Raw genomic sequence first — 23,091 nt, 5'->3', positions numbered from 1 at the left:
TCAATATGCTAAGCTAACGGATGGGTCATGTCCATCACATCATTATCCTAATGATGTGATCCTGTTCATCAAATGAGAACACATGTTTATGGTTAGGAAACTTAACCATCTTTGATTAACGAGCTAGTCTAGTAGTGGCTTACTAGGGACATGGTGTTTTGTCTATGTATCCACACATGTATCAAGTTTCCAATTAGTACAATTCTAGCATGAATAATAAACATTTCTCATGATATAAGAAAATATAAAATAGCAACTTTATCATTGCCTCTAGGGCATATTTCCTTCAGTCTCCCACTTGCACAACTTTATTATGGCCTCCTGTTTCGAGTTACTACTCTTAGCATTTGAACTAGTATCAAATACCGAGGGGTTGCTATAAACACTAGTAAAGTACACGTCAATAACAAATATATCAAATATACCTTTGTTCACTTTGCCATCCTTCTTATCCGCCAAGTATCTAGGGTAGTTCCACTTCTAGTGACCATTCCTTTTGTAGTAGAAGCACTCAGTTTCAGTCTTGGCTCTAGCTTTGGGCTTCTTCACGGGAGTGACAACTTGCTTGCCATTCTTCTTGAAGTTCCCTTCTCTTTCGCTTGCCCTTTTACTAGAAACTAGTGGTCTTGTCAACCATCAACACTTGATGCTCTTTCTTGATTTCTACCTTCGCCGATTTCAGCATCACGAAGAGCTCGGGAATCGTTTTCGTCATCCCCTTACATATTATAGTTCATCACGAAGTTCTAGTAGCTTGGTGATAGTGACTAGAGAACTCTGTCAATCACTATCTTATCTGGAAGATTAACTCCCACTTGATTCAAGCGATTGTACTACCCAGACATTCTGAGTACATGCTCACTGGCTGAGCCATTCTCCTCCATCTTGTAGGCAAAGTACTTGTTAGAGGTCTCATACCTCTCGACATGGGCATGAGTCTGAAATACCAATTTTAACTCTTGGAACATCTCATATGCTCCGTGGCGTTTAAAATGTTTTTGAAGTCCCGGTTCTAAGACATAAATCATGGTGCACTAAACTATCAAGTAGCCATCATACCGAGCTTGTCAAACATTCATAATGTCTGCATTAGCTCCTGCAATAGGTCTGTCAGCTAGCGGTGCATCAAGGACATAATTCTTCTGTGTAGCAACGAGGATAATCCTCAGATCACGGACCCAGTCCGCATCATTGCTACTATCATCTTTCAACTTTTCTCTAGGAACATATCAAACAAATATAGGAGCTACATCGTGAGCTATTGATCTACAACATAGATATGCAAATACTATCAGGACTAAGTTCATGATAAATTAAGTTCAATTAATCATATTACTTAAGAATTCCCACTTAGATAGACATCCCTCGGGTCATGTAAATGATCACGTGATCCAAATCAACTAAACCATGTTCGATCATCACATGAGATGGAGTAGTCATCAATGGTGAACATCTCTATGTTGGTCATATCTACTATATGATGCACGCTCGACCTTTCGGTCTCCAATGTTCCGAGGCCATGTCTGTACATGCTAGGCTCGTTAAGTTTAACCCGAGTATTCCGCATGTGCAAAACTGTCTTGTACCCGTTGTATGTGAACGTAGAGCTTATCACACCCGATCATCAGGTGGTGTCTCAGCATGAGGAACTATCGCATCGATGCAGGGAGAACACTTATACCATGAAACTTTTAGTGAGGGATCATCTTATAATGCTACCGCCGTACTAAGAAAAATAAAATGCATAAAGGATAAACATCACATGCAATCAAAATATGTGACATGATATGGCCATCATCATCTTGTGCTTTTGATCTCCATCTCCAAAGCACCGTCATGATCTCCATTGTCACTGGCTTGACACCTTGATCTCCATCGAAGCGTCGTGGTAGTCTCGCCAACTATTGCTTCTACAACTATCACTAACGCATAGTGATAAAGTAAAGCAATTACATGGCGTTTGCATTTCATACAATAAAGTGACAACCATAAGGCTCCTTCCAGTTGCTGATAATTTTTACAAAACATGATCATCTCATGCAATAACGTATATCACATCATGTCTTGACCATATCACATCACAACATGCCCTGCAAAAACAAGTTAGACGTCCTCTACTTTGTTGTTGCAAGTTTTACGTGGCTGCTACGGGCTTCTAGCAAGAACCATTCTTAACTATGCATCAAAACCACAACGGTGATTTATCAAGTTTGTTGTTTTAACCTTCAACAAGGACCGACCGCAGTCAAATTCGATTCAACTAAAGTTGGAGAAACAAACACCCGCCAGCCGCCTTTATGCAAAACTAGTTGCATGTATGTCAGTGGAACCGGTATCATGAACGTGGTCATGTAAGGTTGGTCCGGGCCACTTCATCCAACAATACCGCCGAATCAAAATAAGACATTGGTGGTAAGCAGTATGATGATTGCCGCCCACAACTCTTTGTGTTCTACTCGTGCATATCATCTACACATAGACCTGACTCGGATGCCACTGTTGGGGAACGTAGCAAGCAATTTAAAAAATTTCCTACACTCATGCAAGATCTATCTAGGAGATGCATAGCAACGAGAGGGGGAGAGTGTGTCCACGTACCCTTGAAGACCGAAAGCGGAAGCGTTTGACAACGCGGTTGATGTAGTCGAACTTCTTCTCGTTCCGATAGATCAAGCACCGAACGTACGGCACCTCCGAGTTCTGCACACGTTCATCTCGATGACGTCCCTCGAACTCTTGATCTAGCAAAGTGTCGAGGGAGAGTTCAGTCAGTACGACGGCATGGTGACGGTGATGGTGAAGTAATCCGCGCAGGGCTACGCCTAAGCACTACGTGAATATGACCGGAGGCGTAAACTTTGGAGGGGGGCGCCGCACACGGCTAACAATGGTTGGTGTGTCTTCTAGCAGTGCCCCCCACATATATATAGGTTGGAGGGGAGGAGAGGCAGCCAAGGGGGCGCCCCAAGTAGGAGTACTTGGGGTCCGCCCAATTTGGCCTCCCCCTTTCCTATTCCTATTTGAACTAGGAAGGGAAGAGGGGGAAGGGGGAATCCTATTCCCTTTTTCCTTTCCTTCTTCCCCTTTCCTTCTCCAATTTGGCCAGATCATATGGGGGGGCGCACCAGCCCCTTTGTGGCTAGTGTGTTTCCCCTCTTGGCCCATAAGGCCCATATCTTTTGTCGGGGGTGCCCGGAACCCCTTCCGGTGACCCGATAAGTACCCGGTGCATCCCAAAACACTTCCGGTGTCCGAATACCATCATACTATATATCAATATTTACTGGGACTCTGAACAACATTCGGTCACCAAATCACATAACTCATATAATACAAAATCATCATCGAACGTTAAGCGTGCGGACCCTACAGGTTCGAGAACTATGTAGACATGACCAAGACACCTCTATGATCAATAACCAATAGCGGAAATTGGATGCACATATTGGTTCCTACATATTCTACGAGGATCTTTATCGGTCGAACCGTTATGACAACATACATTATTCCCTTTGTCATCGGTATGTTACTTGCCCGAGATTCGATCATCGGTATCTTCATACCTAGTTCAATCTTGTTACTGGCAAGTCTCTTTACTTGTTCCATAATACATCATATTGCAACTAACTCATTAGTAAATTTGCTTGCAAGGCTTCTTATGATTTGTATTACCGAGAGGGCCCAGAGATACCTCTCCAATACTTGAAGTGACAAATCCTAATCTCGATCTATGACAACCCAACAAACACCTTCGGAGATACCTGTAGAGCATCTTTATAATCACCCAGTTACGTTGTAATGTTTGATAGCACACAAGGTATTCCTTTGGTATCTGGGAGTTGCATAATCTCATAGTCGAAGGAATATGTATTTGACATGAAGAAAGCAATAGCAATAAAACTGAATGATCAATATGCTAAGCTAACGGATGGGTCATGTCCATCACATCATTCTCCTAATGATGTGATCCCGTTCATCAAATGACAACACATGTCTATGGTTAGGAAACTTAACCATCTTTGATTAACAAGCTAGTCTAGTAGAGGCTTACTAGGGACATGGTGTTTTGTCTATGTATCCACACATGTATCAAGTTTCCAGTTAATACAATTCTAGCATGAATAATAAACATTTATCATGATATAAGGAAATATAAAATAACAACTTTATTATTGCCTCTAGGGCATATTTCCTTCAATATACCCATACCTACTCAAATCATCTATGAAGGTCAGAAAATAACGATACCCGTCGCATGCCTCAACACTCATCGGACCACATACATCGGTATGTATTATTTCCACTAAGTCATTGGCTCGCTCCATTGTTCCGGAGAACGGAGTCTTAGTCATCTTGCCCATGAGGCATGATTCACAAGTATCAAATGGTTCATAATCAAGTGATTCCAAAAGTCCATCTACATGGAGTTTCTTCATGTGATTTACACCAATATGACCTATACGGCAGTACCACAAGTATGTTGCACTATCGTTATCAACTTTGCATCTTTTGGCATCAATATTATGAATATGTGTATCACTAAAATCGAGATTCAACAAGAATAGACCACTCTTCAAGGGTGCATGACCATAAAAGATATTATTCATATAAATGGAACAACCATTATTCCCTGACTTCAAATAATAACTGTCTCGCAATAAACAAGATCAAGATATAATGTTCATGCTCAACGCGGGCACCAAATAAAAATTATTGAGGTATAAAACTAATCCCGAAGGTAGATGTAGAGGTAGCATGCTGACAGCGATCACATCAACCTTGGAACTATTCCCGACACGCATCATCACCTTGTCCTTAGCCAATCTTTGTTTATTCCATAGCTCCTATTTTGAGTTACAAATATGAGCAACCGAACTAGTATCAAATACCCAGGCGCTTCTACGAGCATTAGTAAGGTACACATCAATAACATGTATATCAAATATACCTTTGTTCACTTTGCCATCCTTCTTATCTACCAAGTATTTGGGAAGTTCCGCTTCCAGTGACCATTCCCTTTGCAGTAGAAGCACTCAGTTTTAGGCTTGGGTCCAGCTATGGGCTTATTCCCGGGAGTGGAAACTTGCTTTCCATTCTTCTTGAAGTTCCCTTTCTTTCCCTTGCCCTTTTTCTTGGAACTAGTGGTCTTGTTAACCATCAACACTTGATGCTCCTTCTTGATTTCTACCTCCGCGGCCTTAAGCATTGCGAAGAGCTCAGGAATCGTTTTCTTCATCCCTTGCATATTGTAGTTCATGACGAAGCCTTTGTAGCTTGGTGGCACTGATTGAAGAACTCTGTCAATAACACTATCAACTGGAAGATCAACTCCCAACTGAGTCAAGTGGTTATGATACCCAGACATTTTGAGTATGTGTTACTGACAGAACTGTTCTCCTCCGACCTCCATCTTGAAGCTATAGAACTTGTTGGAGACTTCATATCTCTCAACCTGGGCATTTGCTTGAAATATTAACTTCAACTCTTGGAAAATCTCATATGCTCCATGACGTTCAAAACATCTTTGAAGTCCCGGTTCTAAGATGTAAATCATGGCACACTGAACTATAGAGTAGTCATCAGACCGTGTTTGCCAGGCGTTCACAACGTCTAGGTCAGCGGGAGCGGGCTTGTCACCTAGCGGTGCATCAAGGACATAATTTTTCTGTGCATCAATGAGGATAATCCTCAAGTTACGGACTAGTCCGTGTAGTTTCTACCATCATCTTTCAACTTAGCTTTCTCTAGGAATGCCTTTAAATTCAGGGGAACGGTAGCTCGGGCCATTGATCTACAACATAGATATGCAAAACTATAAGACTAAGTTCTTGATAAATTAAGTTCAATTAATCAAATTACTAATGAACTCCAACTTAAATAAACATCCCTCAAGTTATATAAGTGATATGTGATCCAAATCAACTAACCCATGTCCGATAATCACGTGAGATGGGGTAGTCATCAATGGTGAACATATCTATGTTGATCATATCTACTATATGACTCACGTTCGACCTTTTGGTCTCCAGTGTTCCGAGACCTGTCTATACATGCTAGGCTCATCAAGTTTAACCCAAGTATTTTGCATGTGCAAAACTGTCTTACACCCGTTGTATGTGAATGTAGAGTCTATCACACCCGATCATCACGGGGTGCTTCGAAACAACGAACTTTGGCAATGGTGCATACTCAGGGAGAACACTTTTATCTTGAAATTTAGTGAAGGGATCATCTTATAATGCTACCATCGTTCTAAGCAAAATAAGATGCATAAAAGATAAACATCACATGCAATCAAAATATGTGACATGATATGGCCATCATCATCTTATGCTTTTGATCTCCATCTCTAAAGCATCATCATGATCTCCATCATCACCGGCTCGACACCTTGATCTCCGTCATTGCATCGTGGTCGTCTCGCCAACTATTGCTTCTACAACTATTGCTAACGCATAGCGATAAAGTAAAGCAATTACATGGCGATTGCATTTCATACAATAAAGAGACAACCATAAGGATCCTGCCGGTTGCCGATAAATTACGAAACATGATCATATGATACAACAATGTATATCACATCATGTCTTAACCATATCACATCACAACATGCCCTGCAAAAACAAGGTAGACATCTTCTACTTTGTTGTTGCAAGTTTTACGTGGCTGCTACGGGCTTCTAGCAAGAACCGTTCTTACCTACGCAAAAATCACAACGGCGATTTATCAAGTTTGTTGTTTTAACCTTCTTCAAGGACCGGTCACAGTCAAATTCGATTCAACTAAAGTAGGAGAAACAGACACCCGCCAGTCGCCTTTATGCAAAACTAGTTGCATGTCTGTCAGTGGAACTAGTCTCATATACGTGGACATGTAAGGTTGGTCCGGGCTGCTTCATCCCACAATACCGCCGAATCAAAATAAGACGTTGGTGGTAAGTGGTATGACTATCACCGCCCACAACTTCTTTATGTTCTACTTGTGCATATCATCTACGCATAGACCTGACTCATGATGCCATTGTTGGGAAACATTACATGGAAAACAAAAAAATTCTACGCACAGGCAAGATCTATCAAGGAGATGCATAGCAACAAGAGGGGGAGAGTGTGTCTATGTACCCTCGTAGACCGTAAGCGAAAGCGATTGGTAACACGGTTGATGTAGTTGAACTTCTTCACGCTCCAACCGATCAAGTACCGAACGTGCGTCAACTCCGCGTTCAGCACACGTTCAGCTCGGTGATGTCCTCCGCCTTCTTGATCCAGCAAGACAACTAGGTAGTGGATGAGTTCCGCAGCACGAGGGCGTGATGACAGTGATGGTGAAACTGTATCCGCAGGGCTTCGCCTAAGCACTACAAAAATATGATCGGGGGTGTAAACGGTGGAGGGGGGCGCCGCACACGGCTAAGCAATTGTCGTCGTTGTGCTAGGCGCCCCCTCCCACATATATATATAGGTGGGTGGAAGAGGGGAGAGGCCAAGGGACGCCCCAAGTAGGACCGAATCCTACTTGGGCTCCTGCCCTAGCCCCCCCCCCCCTTCCTTCTTTTGGCGCCAAGGGGAAGGAAGGAGGAGGTGCCCCCCTCCCCTTTCCTTTCTCCCACAAGGAGGGGAAGGCAGGAGGAGGTGGCGCCCCCTCCTTTCCTTCTTCTAGGGTCAGCGGCCAAGCAGAGGGTGCGCCAACCCCCTTGTGGGCTGGTGTGTGCCTCTCCTTGGCCACTTAGGCCCATACACCACCCGGGGCCTCCCGGAACCCCTTCTGGTGATCCGATGACTACCCGGTGCACTCTGAAACTATTCCGATGTTCGAATACCATCGTCCTATATATCAATCTTTACCTCTCGACCATTTCGAGACTCCTTGTCATGTCCGTGATCTCATCCGGGACTCCGAACAACATTCGGTCACCAAATCATATAACTCATATAACACTGTATCATCAACGAATGTTAAGCGTGCGAATTCTACGGGTTCGAGAACTATGTAGACATGATCGAGACACCTCTCCAGTCAATAACCAATAGCAGAACCTGGATGCCCATATTGGTTCCTACATATTCTACGAAGATCTTTATCGCTCGAACCGTTATGACAACATACATAATTCCCTTTGTCCATCGGTATGTTACTTGCCCGAGATTCGATCGTCGGTATCTCTATACCTAGTTCAATCTCGTTACCGGAAAGTCTCTTTACTTGTTCCGTAATACATCATCTCGTAACTAACTCATTAGTCATTTGCTTGCAATGCTTTTTATGATGTGTATTACCGAAAGGGCCCAGAGATACCTCTCCGATACTCGGAGTGACAAATCCTAATCTCGATCTATGCCAACTCAACAAAGACCTTCGGAGATACCTGTAGAGCATCTTTATGATCACCCAGTTATGTTGTGACGTTTGATAGCACACAAGGTATTCCTCCGGTATCCGGGAGTTGCATAATCTCACAGTCTAAGGAATATATATTTGACATGAAGAAAGCAATAGCAATAAACTGAATGATCATTATGCTAAACTAACGGATGGGTCTTGTCCATCACATCATTCTTCTAATGATGTGATCCGTTATCAAATGACAACACATGTCTATGGTTAGAAAACATTAACCATCTTTGATCAACGAGCTAGTCTAGTAGAGGCTTACTAGAGACACAGTATTTGTTTATGTATTCACACATGTATTTAAGTTTCCAATCAATACAATTCTAGCATAAATAATAAATATTTATCATGAATAAGAAAATATAAAATAACAACTTTATTATTGCCTCTAGGGCATATTTCCTTCAATGCTCTAGCGAGGCGATTGAACATTAAAAAATAAATCAAGTGCCATAAAGGTCGTCGTACCTATCCCACGTTTGTGATTATCTCGACTAATGAATCGTGTACAATGTGAAGTAGCGGTCACACAAAGTCTTCCATAGCTTGGGATTTCCCCCTTCAAACAAAGGAAGAGCATGACCCACACTCTCGATATTTTGTGTGGAATGGACACACTTGGATGGCAAAGCAATGTAGGACAAAGGGTGCTGAAATTAATCACACCCGTGATTGTAGGAGACGCCGGAATTGGAGCGATACATGACACCTACCCCAAGTGAAGTATGACAACACCACGGCAAAATTGCTCGAGATCCACCCTTGTGTCTGCCACTTTCTTAGAGGTTGCTGAAGCCAAGAGATTATTGGACTTGCTAGGACGAAACACCGACAACTCTCCACATGATGGTTATTTTTAAAATACATGATGAATATATTTTTGAATATACACAAAACATGTTTTTTAAAATACATGGTGAACATTTTTAAACTACACGACAGACAAATTTTAAAACACTATGAACATTTTCAAATAACATGACAAAGAAAAAAGAACCGTAAAGGAAAATTAAAGAAGAAGTAAAAAAGGAAGAAAGTAAAATAATAATAAAATAAATAAAATGAAAAAATAAAACGGAAAGAACAGAAGAAAACATTATTTTTAGAAGATGTTGATCACATACTTACTGTTCATCGTGCTTATTTAAAAATATTTATGGTGGAATTAGAAATGTTTATCATGTATTACGATTTGTTCGTTGAGTATTTGAAAAGAAACTAAGAAAGCATGTATATGGTTTTTTAATAAATAGAAAATTATGAGACAAAAAGGTAAAATTAAAACAGAACTAAAAATAAAAGGTAAAATAGTTTTTTTAGGGATAGGTAAAATAGTTAATTAAAATAGAAAAAGAATCAAGCGATTACTGGGCCGGTCCAGTTCGCGCTCCCTGCAGGCGAGCCGTGCGCCGGCGTCACTGTGGGCGGCAAATAACCACGCCCCAACTTAGGGCTGACCGGGCATGGTAGTCGGTCCTTGGGCTGGGTCGCTTGCTCTATTAGGCCTGTTGCTTGTTTTGACAGACTTGGGCCTCCAGAGGCGGACACAGTAAGTAGTTGTAGCAGAAGAAGGAGTTCTTCGCTCAAAAAATTAAAAGCAGCAGGAGTTCTAACAGTTTCGCGTGCACCGCTAGTTCGTTTCCGCCGCGCCCACGAAAGCTTCTCCAGGTCGGTTTCGCAGCGCGCAAGAAACCATCTCTACACTATTTATACACGACCCTGTGGGCAGGGCAGACGCAGTTCAATCAGGGCCCCCGATCCGTCGCGTCCAGCAACACCAACGCAGCCGCCGACGCCTTTGCTTCGAGTTCGAGATGAGGTTCGTCGCCGCGTACCTGCTCGCCACCCTGGGCGGCAACTCGAGCCCGACCAAGGACGACGTCCGAGCCATCCTCGGCTCCGTGGGCGCCGAGGTGGAGGAGGGCAAGCTCGACGCCCTCTTCAAGGAGGTGGAGGGCAAGGACCTGGCCGAGCTCCTCGCCGCCGGCAGGGAGAAGTTCGCCTTTGCGCCCAGTGGCGGCGCCGGGGCGGCCATGGGCGCGTCCCCCGTCGCCGCCGGTGACGCTGCCGAGGAGAAGAAGGAGAAGGCCCAGGAGAAGAAGGAAGAGGAGGAGGAGGAGGAGGACCTCGACATGTTCAGCCTCTTCGACTGAGCGACCCACCGCGCCGTGCCGATCGATCTGCCGGCTCTTTACCGTAGCTAGTACAGTATCTGTGTATCCGTGATCTGCTGTACTCCCTCCGTTCGCTTTTATAAGGCGTTTCAGACAGCTGGGTTTAAACTGTTTAGTACACTGTCTGAATTTGCTAAAACGTTTTATATAAGTAAACAGAGGGAGTACTTTTTTTAGGGACGTAATTTGTTGTACTTCGTTTGGTGGTAGCACTTTTTTTATTAGGGGCGTAATATATGTATTGGGAGATTTTAGATGTTGTTGAGATTAGAAATATATTTAACCGTGTCCTGATGGCAGTTTTCAGTGTTGATTAAATTCCACTGATCTTAACTTCGTTTGCCATACTTTTTATGTTGAAAGACGTTCTCACCGCTCGTCCTCGAGGATCAGTGTTTCCCTTAGTTTTTTAGTGGCCTCTGTGCATCGTATGCTATCCTGTCACGTTCCTGCTTGGTGCATCTTTCTTTTGCAAGAACAAACCTGCACTTTGCAAAGTTTGCTTAAAGGATGCTAGTGTTGTAATCCTGCAATATGACTGCTTTTAAGCGTTCAGTGGCACTGGTTTCTAGGCTTGGTTATGCAGAGGCCAAACTGTAGGTGCAGACCAAAGACGGCGAGGACGGCCGTAAGTTGGTGAAAGCGAACGAGGCCTAGCTATAAATCTGCTCAATCCCAAAGCCAAACTATATTTTGCTGCAGGCCTGGTTAAATCTGCTCAATCCCAAAACCAAATTATATTTTGCGGCAGGCCTAGCTAAATCTGCTCAATCCAAAACCAAACTATATTTTGCTGCTTGATTCGTTCGCAACTTTCACGACATGAGCCGGGCATCGCGTCAGCGCTGCAGCGTGATGTAAGTGCCGAAACAGGTCCGCACATGCCACATGCTCTGGGCATGGTGCCGCGCTCGCGCCACGCCCCTCATCCTCCAGATAAATTTAAATGTGACTCTACACTACACTGCCCACCAGAGTTCGGGTCCTGGACTCTGCGCTCTGTGCTCAGTTTGTTTCTTCTATAAAAATAAACCGCAAGCCCTGTAGCTTCAGTGCAAACTGAACCCTATGTCGATTGATATACAGTCAGTAAAGGTGTCTACAGAATCCGATGGGGATAAAGGGCCATAATGAGGGGGCACCTAGTAATCAACAACAGCACTCTGCATCCTAAGCTGGGGTCGCGGCGATCCAGCCTAAGCACTCCTTTCGAAGAGGTGAATCGGCGAAAATTGCTTTGATGAAATTCCGCATCTGCACAAAGAAAACGATCAGTTACAAATTAACAACAGTAAAAAGTTTGGATTCTGAACAAATAAGGCCAACAGATACAACAGGGTCAACTGATGTCTGAAAAGAGAACCAGAAACAAAATATTCAAAACTAAAAGGCTGTGGGCAAAGGCACACAATATTGATTATAACTGAACTGCTGCTCCTAGACAGCATCGAAGGAACAAATACAACAGGGTCAATTGACGCCTGGGAAAAAACTGTTACGTTGGTTATAATTATTTTCGAGAGCTTTGAAGCAAATAAATTACCTAGTGGCTGTAACAGAGACAAAAGTGCACATTGTTCTGCCAAGGTTGACCACGGTTTTCACATGATATTGTCCATTTAAAAATATATATCCTGATAGCAAGCCTTCCATCTCATTCATGTAACCACTTACTCTAAAAGCTTAATTTAGTTCCTTGTCGTGTTGTTTACCAGTAGGCCTCTAAAATGTGCTAAAATAATACTCCCTCCAAAAAAAATGTAAGGTGTTTTTTATGCCCTATGCAAAACCAAAAAACATCTTACATTTTGATAAGTATTAACTTAGCAAGTACTCCCTCCGTTCCTAAATATAAGTCTTTGTAGATATTTCACTATGAACCACATACGGATGTATATAGATGCACTCATTTTGCTCCGTATGTAGTCTATAGTGAAATCTCTACAAAGACTTATATTTAGGAACGGAGGGAGTAGGATACACACCAAAGAACACCATGCACAACAATATGATGGCTGGTATAACAGTAACAGGTTGTACCAACAACAGATGACCGTCCCTCAAAAAAAAAAAACAGATGACCGAGCACTATCAAAACTCCATTTAAAGGTAAAAAGAAAAGGAAAGGGGGAACTTGCTCACCTCAGATGATGTGAAACCACAGTTAGCTAGCTCCCCGCTTTCCCAAGCAGCTGTGATGGACTTCAACGACATATCAAGCAACTCTGAGCAACATCAACGTTTTTCAGTATTATTGGAGCGAACATAATAGTGTGACATGTTAAATAAGTTCAAAACTGAGAGAAAATTACCTGCTAGTTTTCGGAACTTCTTCAACGATGGTATACTCTCATCCAGCTGGACCCAGGTATGATGATCCAAGAACTTCTCATCATCATCGTTCTCAACCAGGGACAGAAATAGTGAGGAGAGGTTTTCAAGAGCCAAATGTATAAGGCCTTGCAGCTGGAAGTGTATCACATATTAATAAACATCAATAGTGATCAGATCAAACCTTTCAAGCAGAATATTATTACCTGTAAGGTCTCCTCTGCTGCCATGTCATCTATCAGAAGCATGTCCTTTGTAATTCTAGAAAAGACAGGTCCAAGGACATGAAACATACTTCTCCTGTAAATTGACCTAGGCAGTACCGATTCCCACATAATGTGTATCTTCTCTAAAATGAACACCACCTGGAAGGAGGTCAATATATATCATTAGTTGACAATAATAGAGAAATTATAGTAGACTTCTCTTTGCCATATTTCTTCTAGGCACAGCTCATATTCTTTGGCAACGAGACATACCTGCTCAATACTAAATTTTGCTGATTCACAATGCTGAGATTGGTGCGTGTTCTGAAAACCATCAGCGCCATCTATAGCCTGAAAAATAATGTGACAAACTTGAAATCGGCTTGACTACTTACGACCAGAAATAAATGATGTGAATTCTTTCACCAATGATCATTTTATCCCTTCAAGGATGCCATAAAAGGTAAAGGGAAATACCTCGCTTAAGTTAGCCGTTGCAAGCTGTATTTGTCTTCTCAGTATACCATCTGCCATCTGGGAGAAGATTGGAGCTAAATCCACAAAAACAACTAGTTTTTGTTGACCACTAGGAAAATCTGCACGGTACTGGACAAAAGCATCAAGAAAGGTTAGGAAAACGCATTGCCGCCTTAAAGACATGCAGATAGCTCCAAAGAAGAAATTTTCTATCAGATATCTAAACAGAAGTACAGTTGGTTTTAAAATTTAGGTGAATCATAATGGAACATTAATCTAGGATGCAAAAACACAAATCTGAATTCTCTCATCGAACAGTTGTTTTTTTAAAACGACCACATAAAGGGATTTTGAAGATAAAGTTAGTATAGAGAACAAAAGGGGGCTGTTTGGTTTGAGGTTAACCTAGCCACAACTAAGGTTAGGCGAAGTGTTGCACTGTTGCTAAAACAAATCACCAACACACTTGTGGCAAAAAGCTGAAAATCTATAATGCATGGGTTACCAGCCACAGCTATGGCAACCAACCAAACACCCACCGAACAATTTGTGGCATGCCTAAGCTTAGGCTGACCAGACAGACCCTAAGCATGCACATGGGAGGCAATCATTTTCACGTTAATCAGCAACTGAGATAAATGATAGTAAAGAGCAAATAGCAGGACATACAAACCTCAAATGCAAGACCAAGAATTTCTTGGGACAAATGGTAGAAGTCATTGTGAATGATGGCAGCCACCGGACTGATACTATTGAGTTGCTTCTCTAGCTTTAAAAAAAACACTAAATTTAATCACAACGGTATTAAGTAAAATGACAGTAACGAAAACAAATAACTGAAGAGTAGAATACAGTGTGATCTCGTAATAGGACAACTTCATAATGCAAATCAATGACAGAATTACTGGAGTAAGTTTATCTAAAATATTTGAAACCATAAGAGCACATTGAGTAAGAATGTAAGATCTCATAAGTGCTATCGCATAAGAGCACAACAGGCACATGATGTATGAAATAGTTTACATCGACTAAGTACATCAGGAACACCCCTACTGGTGCAGCATTGCGGTAAAAATAAGAATTAGGTCTTGCAATCCCATGATTAACGGTGTAATTTATAGTTTAAGTAAACCACGCATGCTAAGGGAAATCATCAAACAATATAGTCTAAGGCAAATGTTATTTCCCGTAAGTTCACCTTTCACTAAAACTAAATATAACATAAATACAGATCCTTGATACCAAAATACTCTCAGCAGATAGAAAAAAAGGGAATCATCACATATCTTCAATTGTAAGCTTCCTAGAAATAGGGAGCTCTCAGCCGGTCTGTGGGTTCATTGTGGGCCCCATGCATCATCGACCTAACAACATTTTTTACCGCCTTGGCCTACACCTCAGTTAATTGTGAGCATTCGTTCAGGGTGTTCTGGCTCACATGCCACTGTGCTGCTGCATTGCAGATTGGGGTGGGGGAGAGACTGGCGCTGTGGGCTGCGTGTGGGGAGTGATGTCTATGTTTCCTCTCACTGCTATGCTAGCATTTGAGGTTAACTCCAGAACAGTGTCTAAAATAGTGGCGCTGCCCTCTTACCGCTGGTGGGTTGTCAGACGCATCAGAGTGCAGAGAGGACACCATCGCCTCAGACCTAAGAACCAGGGGCGCCTGGATCTTTATGGAAGAGGACACAACACGAAGACTAAATGGCACAACCAAGGTAGAGCAAAGTCATCTGTATATAGTGTTTGTTGAGTCAAACCAGTTGTATCTACTGGCCAAAGCTGGTGACAGCTGTCTACGTGTGGAAGTGTGGGCTCTTCAACCATGTCTACGCTTACGATGGATCCCGCAACATGGCCACCCCAACCAAAACCAGAAAAACAGCAATACGGAAGGGCCACAAGCGAATAAACAACCAACAGATAAAGAATAAACAACCAACAGATAAACCCTAGAAAGGAACAGCACCTGCTTCTAATAGAATTCTAAGGATGCCTCTGTTGAAATAATGTGGATTTTATGCACCTGAGTTATATTTTCATCATCAGAATTTCATTTTTTTTTCAAAAAAGGGTAATAATATGTTAATATCAAGATGATACCAAGTACACCCGACCGCTGCAACAACACAATGTAAAGAACTAGTTATCTGAAATCTGAAGAATAGCGGAACTGTTGCAAATTTGTAATAAAATACATTGCATTTGGCTACTAGTTAGCAAGTCTAAATAAAATGCACAACTTAATAATGCTCTCAGGAATATCCTAGATGCTCCCAGACACATGATTGCATGACATACATTGCCATCACTGGAGATTTTGTTCAAATGTAAATCTCATGACACAATACCAAATTATCATGCAAAGTTAGTACATGCACAAACCTGAACTGGCACAATAGCCTTATACAAGAGCAAGGCATCCCTAGCAGCATAGCAAAACTCCTTTGCGACTCTTGCGGACGACAAACAAGCATCCTGCACTGATTATACAACAACAGAAATGGGTACATCAAATGATTGAGAAATTTTATAACATGCAAATACTGAAAAGTGGGAGGCGGTATTTGAAAAAGAAAGGTGGTTATGATGAGAAACGATAGTACAAGCAACAAGCAGTTATGCTAATAGATCCAGCGAATCTATAAAAACAATTGTAGAGGCAGGCATACCTTGAGGGCTCCATGGACCAATTTCATTAACTGAAGTGCTGATTTAGATATAAAACACTTCTCTGGCTGGAAAAGTAAATCAACAACAGAATCTCCATGGTCATCTGATGCCTGCAATAGCAAGCACTTCACTACAATGAATCCCACATTATCCTGCTAAGTAATTTTCCAATGGCAAAACATAAATTTTGGTACTCACAAGAGGATTCTTGTAGTCATATTGTACAAGAATGTATCTTGCTTTCACTAAGATCTCATTTCTCTTCCTTACAGCAAAATGAACTTCAACATCATCAACAAATTGGGTTAACTTGCCATCCTTTCTGTCAGGCAAAATAAACATCATACCCCTGAGGGTATTCTCAAATTCAGCTGTACTCCTTATAACATCTTGGAACTCAATCAGCTTGGACGCCTCATCCGGAACAGCCTGAAAACATAACCCAATGACCAGACCAGTTATTATGACGTATATAACAGCACTATTTTTGGGAATCATTGTCATTATAGAATAAATCTGGTGGCATCTGTTTCCTTCTACAAACAGAGATTACCAAGCACATGCCCACAAACAAGACAACTGAAGCAAGGAAGCTGAGTTGCTTAGAAGCTGTAATGACAATTAGATCAGTCCAGTCTGATCATTTCCATTTTTATGATGAAATTCCAAATGGTTTTCAGCATGGGACGAAAAATTCAATCTGCCGTCACATTCTCATCTTTGTGATCAGTTTATACTTTATACTGAGGCATAGAAATTAGAGGGAAATTATGTGTTGTAGTAATTCTAGCGTACTATTCTTGTCTTGTCAAGTTCTCATCATATATACAAGGGAGAAGTGGTCAGTGTTGATAGTAAATTGTTTTCCTCAAACAACCCAGTCACAACTCACAAGTCAATAAATTGAACTATAGTTGATGAAATAAAAGAAATATTGCCAGTTCAATGGGCACTGAACAAAGAGGATCAAATAGAGACAAGCATGTGTGTCAGCTGAAGAGCTGCTCGCAAGAAGAAAAACAGCAAATTAACAATTGTCAAACTTTTATTTGTTAAACTAGAGGATACCCCGCACGTTGCTGCGGAGTTGGATATAGAGTTTCTAAATATTGTGTAGAATACTAATTCAGTCATTACAATTTAAACTATGTGAGAAATCTCTGCATAAGCAAAAAATATATCTTAACATGAAAAGTTATGCATGTCACAATTAAATGCAATGTGATATAAAACTCAGTTAGAATGCTCTAATGCATGTTGAATGGTAGAGGATTCTCATGAGTAGATCGGACGGATGCTAGTGGATCACTGGATCAACCTAGTAAATCTAACGGCTACAACAATTTTGATGATGTGGAAGCACACATGTTGAGATAATTAGAAGTAGTGGGGATCACTCTCTTAGGTATATAGGATAAATATAAGCATACCTTAGAGAGAAAATGTGTGATAACCAGATCAGAAATTCTTGACCAGGTTAACTTTGCAAAGGACTGCGTCCATGTGATATTTTCCACACAAATGAACTTGCAAGCAAACTTGATGACATCAATTATTCTTGAGTAAAGGACTGAACCATCTTTGTAGCCCTTGAATAATAACAAAGCAGTTACATGATTACCCAAAACAACCCAAAAATAAAACAAGAATTAAGCTTACATGGCAGTGTTTTGTCATGAAATCATATTGATTACTTGACGGGTCATAATTCTAGATGTGCAAAGACATAGTTTTACCTACTCCGCAAAAAGACAACAGCTTAGTGCTGTTAGAAATGGCATCTTCAACTGAGCTCTTATTTAGCATTCATATTGCGGCAATAACTTGGAATTATAATCAGTAAACGACTGGGAATAAAGCAGATACAGGCCTTGTTGGTTCACAGAATTAAAAGAACGCATGAGTAGGGAAAACATAGGAGTGCAATCCCATTCATTTTTGAATCCCATATAAGATTGAACGCTGCAAGAATTTTCACCAAAGGGCGATTGCTTACCCCAGAAAAACATAGGAATCTTCCCAAGAGATTGGAGTGAATGGAAATTTCCTATGATACGTAGTGCATGGGAAATTCTAGGGAAAAAATCATGTGGATTTCAATTCAGCAAATCAAACAATTCAGATATTGAAAATTCTTAAAGGACTAGTCCTTTGAATCAAAGAGGCCTTCGAAAACAAAACATAACCAATATATATAAAGATAGTTCAGAAGAGACAGCTCTGATGAACCAGTAAACACTACGGAGCGCTCACCTGTAGTTCCTCTGAGGGGACTATACTCAAGACTGATGCTGGGTATGTGGAGCCACTTTTCTCAAGCACTTCTACAGAAACTGTGACAGATATGTTGCTGATTGCTGGAAGAAAAACATGCTTTACCATCAAGTCTGCGACTTTTGCCATCCCATAGTCTAGAGAATCAATTATCTGCATATCCAACAACACAAAGGTATCAGAAAGTGGTTCATTTATTACCCAAGCGTTTGTACGAAGGCATTTGACCAAGTTCACTGAACCATTTATTGGTAGAGATAATAACAACCAGAGAATTTGATAGAGCTTCCTAATACATATAGAGAAGCACCCCCTGCATGGAATAAACTGGTTTGGTTGTTTGGTCTAGTAATTTCTATGGATTCTTAAGAAGACAGCACAAAAATAAGAAATAGTTCAGCGCAGCGAAGAATTAGCAGCTAATCTTTGGTGGGGTATGAGAAGGCCAAATGATAAACTTGTGATGGCACATAGGAAGAACGTAACTCATGGGGTAAGCATATTTTAAAAGCTGCAAGGGCCTTTAGCTGCTGAATGTGATATATCACTATATCAGGACTCCAAAAGTGTCCACCATATCCTTTAATGCATAAATCCTTGGCCGATGATACCCTTGGCGATAGTTTTGTACCCTATTTAACGTTCATAAGAAAAATGTCTGTACAGACTAACTAAAAAGTCCAAGGCATATAGCATATGTAAGGCGATAATGTTCTGTTGATCACTAAATTTTGCCTAATCAATCCACTGTCTTCCAAAATTGTAGACTGAAGACAAGTAAACCTTACTTCCAATGCCTGCAGCGCCACACGAAGCGCAACACCGGGCGTTCCACTTGAACTGCCGCTCGGTCCAGCCCTCACCACTACCTTCCCTCCATCCGATGCAAACTCCACGCACTCCTCCACATTCTTCGAAAGTCCTACTTGCAGCTGCATCATCATCGGAAACAACCAGCACAGTAGTTAGCACAAACACAAATCCTAGCATGCAAAGGGCACCTCAAACCAGCACACCCCTCACCTCGTCGACGAGCTGCTCCCATTCGCCCCGAAGAAGCCCAAACACGACTGGCTCGTCCCCACCGGATCCAGATCCCTCAGGGTTCACCAGGAGGGGCTTGAGCTCGGCGGCGGCAGCGGCAGCATCAAGGGGGTTGGCTGAGGCGCGAGCGGCGCGAAGCCGCGCAGAGAGAGAAGCTACGGAGGATGCGGCAGCGAGGTGCTCCTGGCGCTCGCGGAGCTCGCGGCGGGCCGCTACGAGGCGATCAGAGAGGGACCTGAGGTCGGACAGGTCCGGGGAGGATGAGAGCGGGGAGAGCGCCGACTGGAGGGAGGACTGGAGGGACGCTGACGAGGCCGCGGAGCTGGCGGCTCGGAGCAGCGCGGAGGCGAGCGGCTCGCGGTTGGAGGAGGCGAAGGAGAGGGCGGAGGCGTGCAGGCGGTCGGAGCGGTGGCGGAGGTGGTCGATGAGGAGGCGGAGGTCAGGCGCGGATAGCGGGGTGGAGGGGTCGGCGTCGGCGGTGGTCGAGAGAAGGAGCTCGCGAACGTCGTCGGCCATTGCCGGCTCGCCGACGACAGGGATCCGGGAACTCGTGGGAGGAGTTGAGCTGTTGATGACTTTTGGGCCCGTTCGGATCTGCTGCGGCTTCAGCGCTTGGTGTCGAAGGGCGCACTGCGCACACGCCACTACGCCAGGTCCACAGCTCCTCCTTCGCTACATGGGCTGGCAGCCCATCGGTGAGGAGGGCTGGCACGCCAGCTTCACCAAAGCTTGTGCTACGATTCTCAACAACAACAAAAAAAAAAAAAGAGACCAAAGTTTGTGCTACTGTCTCAAAAAAAGGTAAGCTTGTGCTATCCCTAAAAAAACTTGTGCTTTGCTTATATAAAAAAAGACAAATAGAAGCACAACTATCCGTCGGAAGAAAACGAGAAGCACAACTATATTTTTCTTTTTCTTTTTTGCACAAGGGAAGTGGGTTGTATATTAATTAACATGGATCGTTGCTATCCAGTTCACACAAGTTTACAACCCTCTCAGTGTCTGACCGTAACCAAACGGCTATCTTAACCTCATGTCTACCCATCTGGGCTAAATGGTACTCCCTCCGTCCGAAAAAGTTTGTCCCAAACTTATCCCTCAAATGGATGTATCTATCACTAACTTGGGCTAAGTGGTACTCCCTCCGTCCGAAAAAGCTTGTCAAAAAGCATATCCCATTTGAGGGGCAAGCTTTTTCGGACGGAGGAAGTAGCTAACATGATCACATCCTCTCTTAATAGCTTTAAGCACTACCTCTCGACCTCCACTCATCATGGCGGCGATCTCTTGAATGATAGCGGCATGTTGTGATCTGTTCCCCATTGGTTTGGTGATCATTGCACCTGCTTCGGTACTGTCCATCTCAAGAATAAACGATAGGGTGCTCCATTCCGGCGCTAACGCAATTCCCTCTTTACAAGCTTCGAGTTCTGCCGCGAGAGCATTATCGAATGTGAATAAATGTCGGCAAGACGTGAAGATGATGCCTCCCAAGCTGTCCCAGAGTACCATACCGGCGCCATCATTTCCTACTTGTGCTAGAAACACGCCGTTGACGTTGAGCTTTAGCCATCCCTGTGGTGGCATGCTCCATCTTGCAATCGATGGCCAGCATGGTGCTGCTCCTGGCGCGCCCTCGCATATGGTGACTTTGATGTTATTGCATGCATCAGCTCGTCCAGGACTGCTAGTGCCATCGCTCTACGGCCAACCAGTGCTGCTGCTAGGTGCTTGGCTGGCGCTCGTCATAGGCATGGTGCAACATGTACCCAGCATGCAGCCAGTGCTGCTTCCGGTGTCCTGCTGGTGCTGGCCTCTGGTGCAACTTGGAGCACTATGTCCAAAAGGACCATCTTGCCCTTTCTCACATCAGCCATAGGGAATTGTTGGATGCATAGTATAAACGTTGGGTAATTGTGGAGGAATCGCCAAGATGCTTCAGTTGGCGGAGGAGCTTTGTCATGTGTAACCTCATTCCAAAACGTGCCACGAACTCACATAGTCATCAAGAGAGCCGTACGGGATGATTCCAAGAGCAGCTCGCGCACATCGGAGAGCCACTCTGAACCTGTGTGACGAATCTGGATGTCCAGGAGCCTCCAGTCCTTTCTCCATGCTACACTGCATGGGACACCTACACATCGCGTGGAATCCATTCTCACATTCCAAATCATAGAAGGGACATATATTACTGGTTTCCAAGTGTCGGGAAAATTTATTCGCCCATGTAGCAAGAGAGTTTGTCACAACTATATTTCTTGAAAATAAATAAACACAAATGTGCTTCTATGAGAGTTGTGTTTCCAAAAAAACACAACCTATGCTTTTCACGCAAAGCACAATTGTGCTTCCCAATCAAAAAAGCACAGCATGTACTTCCGCGAAAAGCACAGTTGTGCTTTTCGAGCATTTTTTGTGGTTTTCGGTCTTTTTCCCGGTTTTTGTTCTTTTTAATTTTGTTCTTATTCTTATTTATTTTTGAAAAAAACTTCGTTGAAACCTATGAAAATGTTATATAGTTTCGAAGATCTTGACGCAAAAAACTCAATGGTGAAAACGATCCATGACTTAGACGCACACTTCAAGAGATAAAACGTTTTGAAAAAACGAGTCTACGAAAAAAAACTCATGTTGCAACAGGTGGCGTACATCCAGCTCGTCACTTGTCAGCGTCAAAGAATGTGAGAGTGACATCTACACCTTAATTAGTGATTTCGCTCCGGGAATCCTATCGAGCGCTTAAGACACCAACTAAGACTCTTTTGGTACACATCGCACACCTGATTCCTTCACAAGATTCCTAAATGGGCCAGCCCACAAAACAGTCTACCCCTCGCCAGTTTTGGAAATTATCTAGCAGGTTCACTTTTCTGGGCTAGTTTTCTATGTGGTTTTCTTACTTTGTTTACCTCTCTGGCTTTCTATTGGTTTTGTTTTGTTTTTTTATTTTCCTTTTTTGTATGTTTTGTTTTAGTTAAAAAGACACGAACTTTGTCAAATGCATGTAATATTTTCATATGCCAAAACAATTTTAAATTCTCAACTTTTCCCAAATTTGTGAACATTTTAAAATCTCATGACATTCTTTCTCAATTCAGGAGTTCTTAATTATACGAGCTTTCAAAATTCACAAATTTTTGAATTCATCAAAAATTTCAAATTCATGAACTTTCCCCAATTCGGGAGCTTTATGAATTTCATGATTATTTTTGGATTTAAAATTTTATTTAGGCACGTAAAATAGTTTTTTCCAAATTTGTGACCATTTGGTCATTTTTTCAGTTCGCCAATTCATTAAAAAAAGATAGAAAATGGTTTAATTTTCTGAACCAGCAAAGTAGCAGCACGAAAAATGATTGGAAAAAATGTGTAATCGGTGGAGTGAGCAAAGCTTGTGGGCGAAATGAGCTATTGTCCCCAGCCCAGGAGATAGTGCGCGTGGGCGATATTGCTTTACGTGACGCTAAAGGCGATGTACATGAGGTCTCTGATATCTCGTCGATCATTCGCGCGCACCCCCC

The 23,091-nt window shown here is 42.5% G+C and overlaps 2 protein-coding genes across 2 annotated transcripts; one reads left to right on the top strand and one right to left on the bottom strand.

Moving 5' to 3' along the window:
* The first annotated feature begins 10,145 nt into the window (after positions 1-10,145).
* LOC119341112 (60S acidic ribosomal protein P2A-like) lies at positions 10,146-10,864 on the top strand. Its single transcript, XM_037612999.1, has one exon. It carries the CDS (start codon positions 10,206-10,208, stop codon positions 10,542-10,544), a length of 339 nt encoding a protein of 112 aa, XP_037468896.1. The 5' UTR covers positions 10,146-10,205; the 3' UTR covers positions 10,545-10,864.
* Positions 10,865-11,565: 701 nt separating this feature from the next.
* LOC119337644 (centromere/kinetochore protein zw10 homolog) lies at positions 11,566-20,164 on the bottom strand. The gene is made up of 14 exons (XM_037609808.1): positions 19,550-20,164; positions 19,315-19,458; positions 18,506-18,679; positions 17,683-17,841; positions 16,451-16,681; positions 16,252-16,362; positions 15,965-16,057; positions 14,253-14,348; positions 13,580-13,708; positions 13,376-13,453; positions 13,103-13,261; positions 12,878-13,031; positions 12,708-12,790; positions 11,566-11,819 (listed from the first exon to the last, which is right to left on the bottom strand). The coding sequence occupies exons 1-14, from the start codon at positions 20,084-20,086 to the stop codon at positions 11,736-11,738; spliced, it is 2,232 nt and encodes a 743-aa protein (XP_037465705.1). The 5' UTR covers positions 20,087-20,164; the 3' UTR covers positions 11,566-11,735.
* Between the last annotated feature and the right edge of the window lie 2,927 nt (positions 20,165-23,091).

This window comes from Triticum dicoccoides, chromosome 7B, assembly GCF_002162155.2.
Source record: "Triticum dicoccoides isolate Atlit2015 ecotype Zavitan chromosome 7B, WEW_v2.0, whole genome shotgun sequence".
In the NCBI taxonomy this organism is placed as follows: Eukaryota; Viridiplantae; Streptophyta; class Magnoliopsida; order Poales; family Poaceae; genus Triticum; species Triticum dicoccoides.
The sequence above is the reverse complement of the archived record's forward strand: the minus strand, read 5'-3'. Positions and strand labels throughout refer to the sequence as shown.

Excerpts from the sequence above, each read along its gene's own strand:
- LOC119337644 (XM_037609808.1), bottom strand. The coding sequence starts at position 20,086 with ATGGCCGACGACGTTCGCGAGCTCCTTCTCTCGACCACCGCCGACGCC. Across the intron at positions 18,680-19,314 it reads TGGCGCTGCAGGCATTGGAA|ATAATTGATTCTCTAGACTA; the intron begins GTAAGGTTTACT and ends TTGGATATGCAG. Across the intron at positions 13,454-13,579 it reads CAACGGCTAACTTAAGCGAG|GCTATAGATGGCGCTGATGG; the intron begins GTATTTCCCTTT and ends ATTATTTTTCAG.
- LOC119341112 (XM_037612999.1), top strand. The coding sequence starts at position 10,206 with ATGAGGTTCGTCGCCGCGTACCTGCTCGCCACCCTGGGCGGCAACTCG.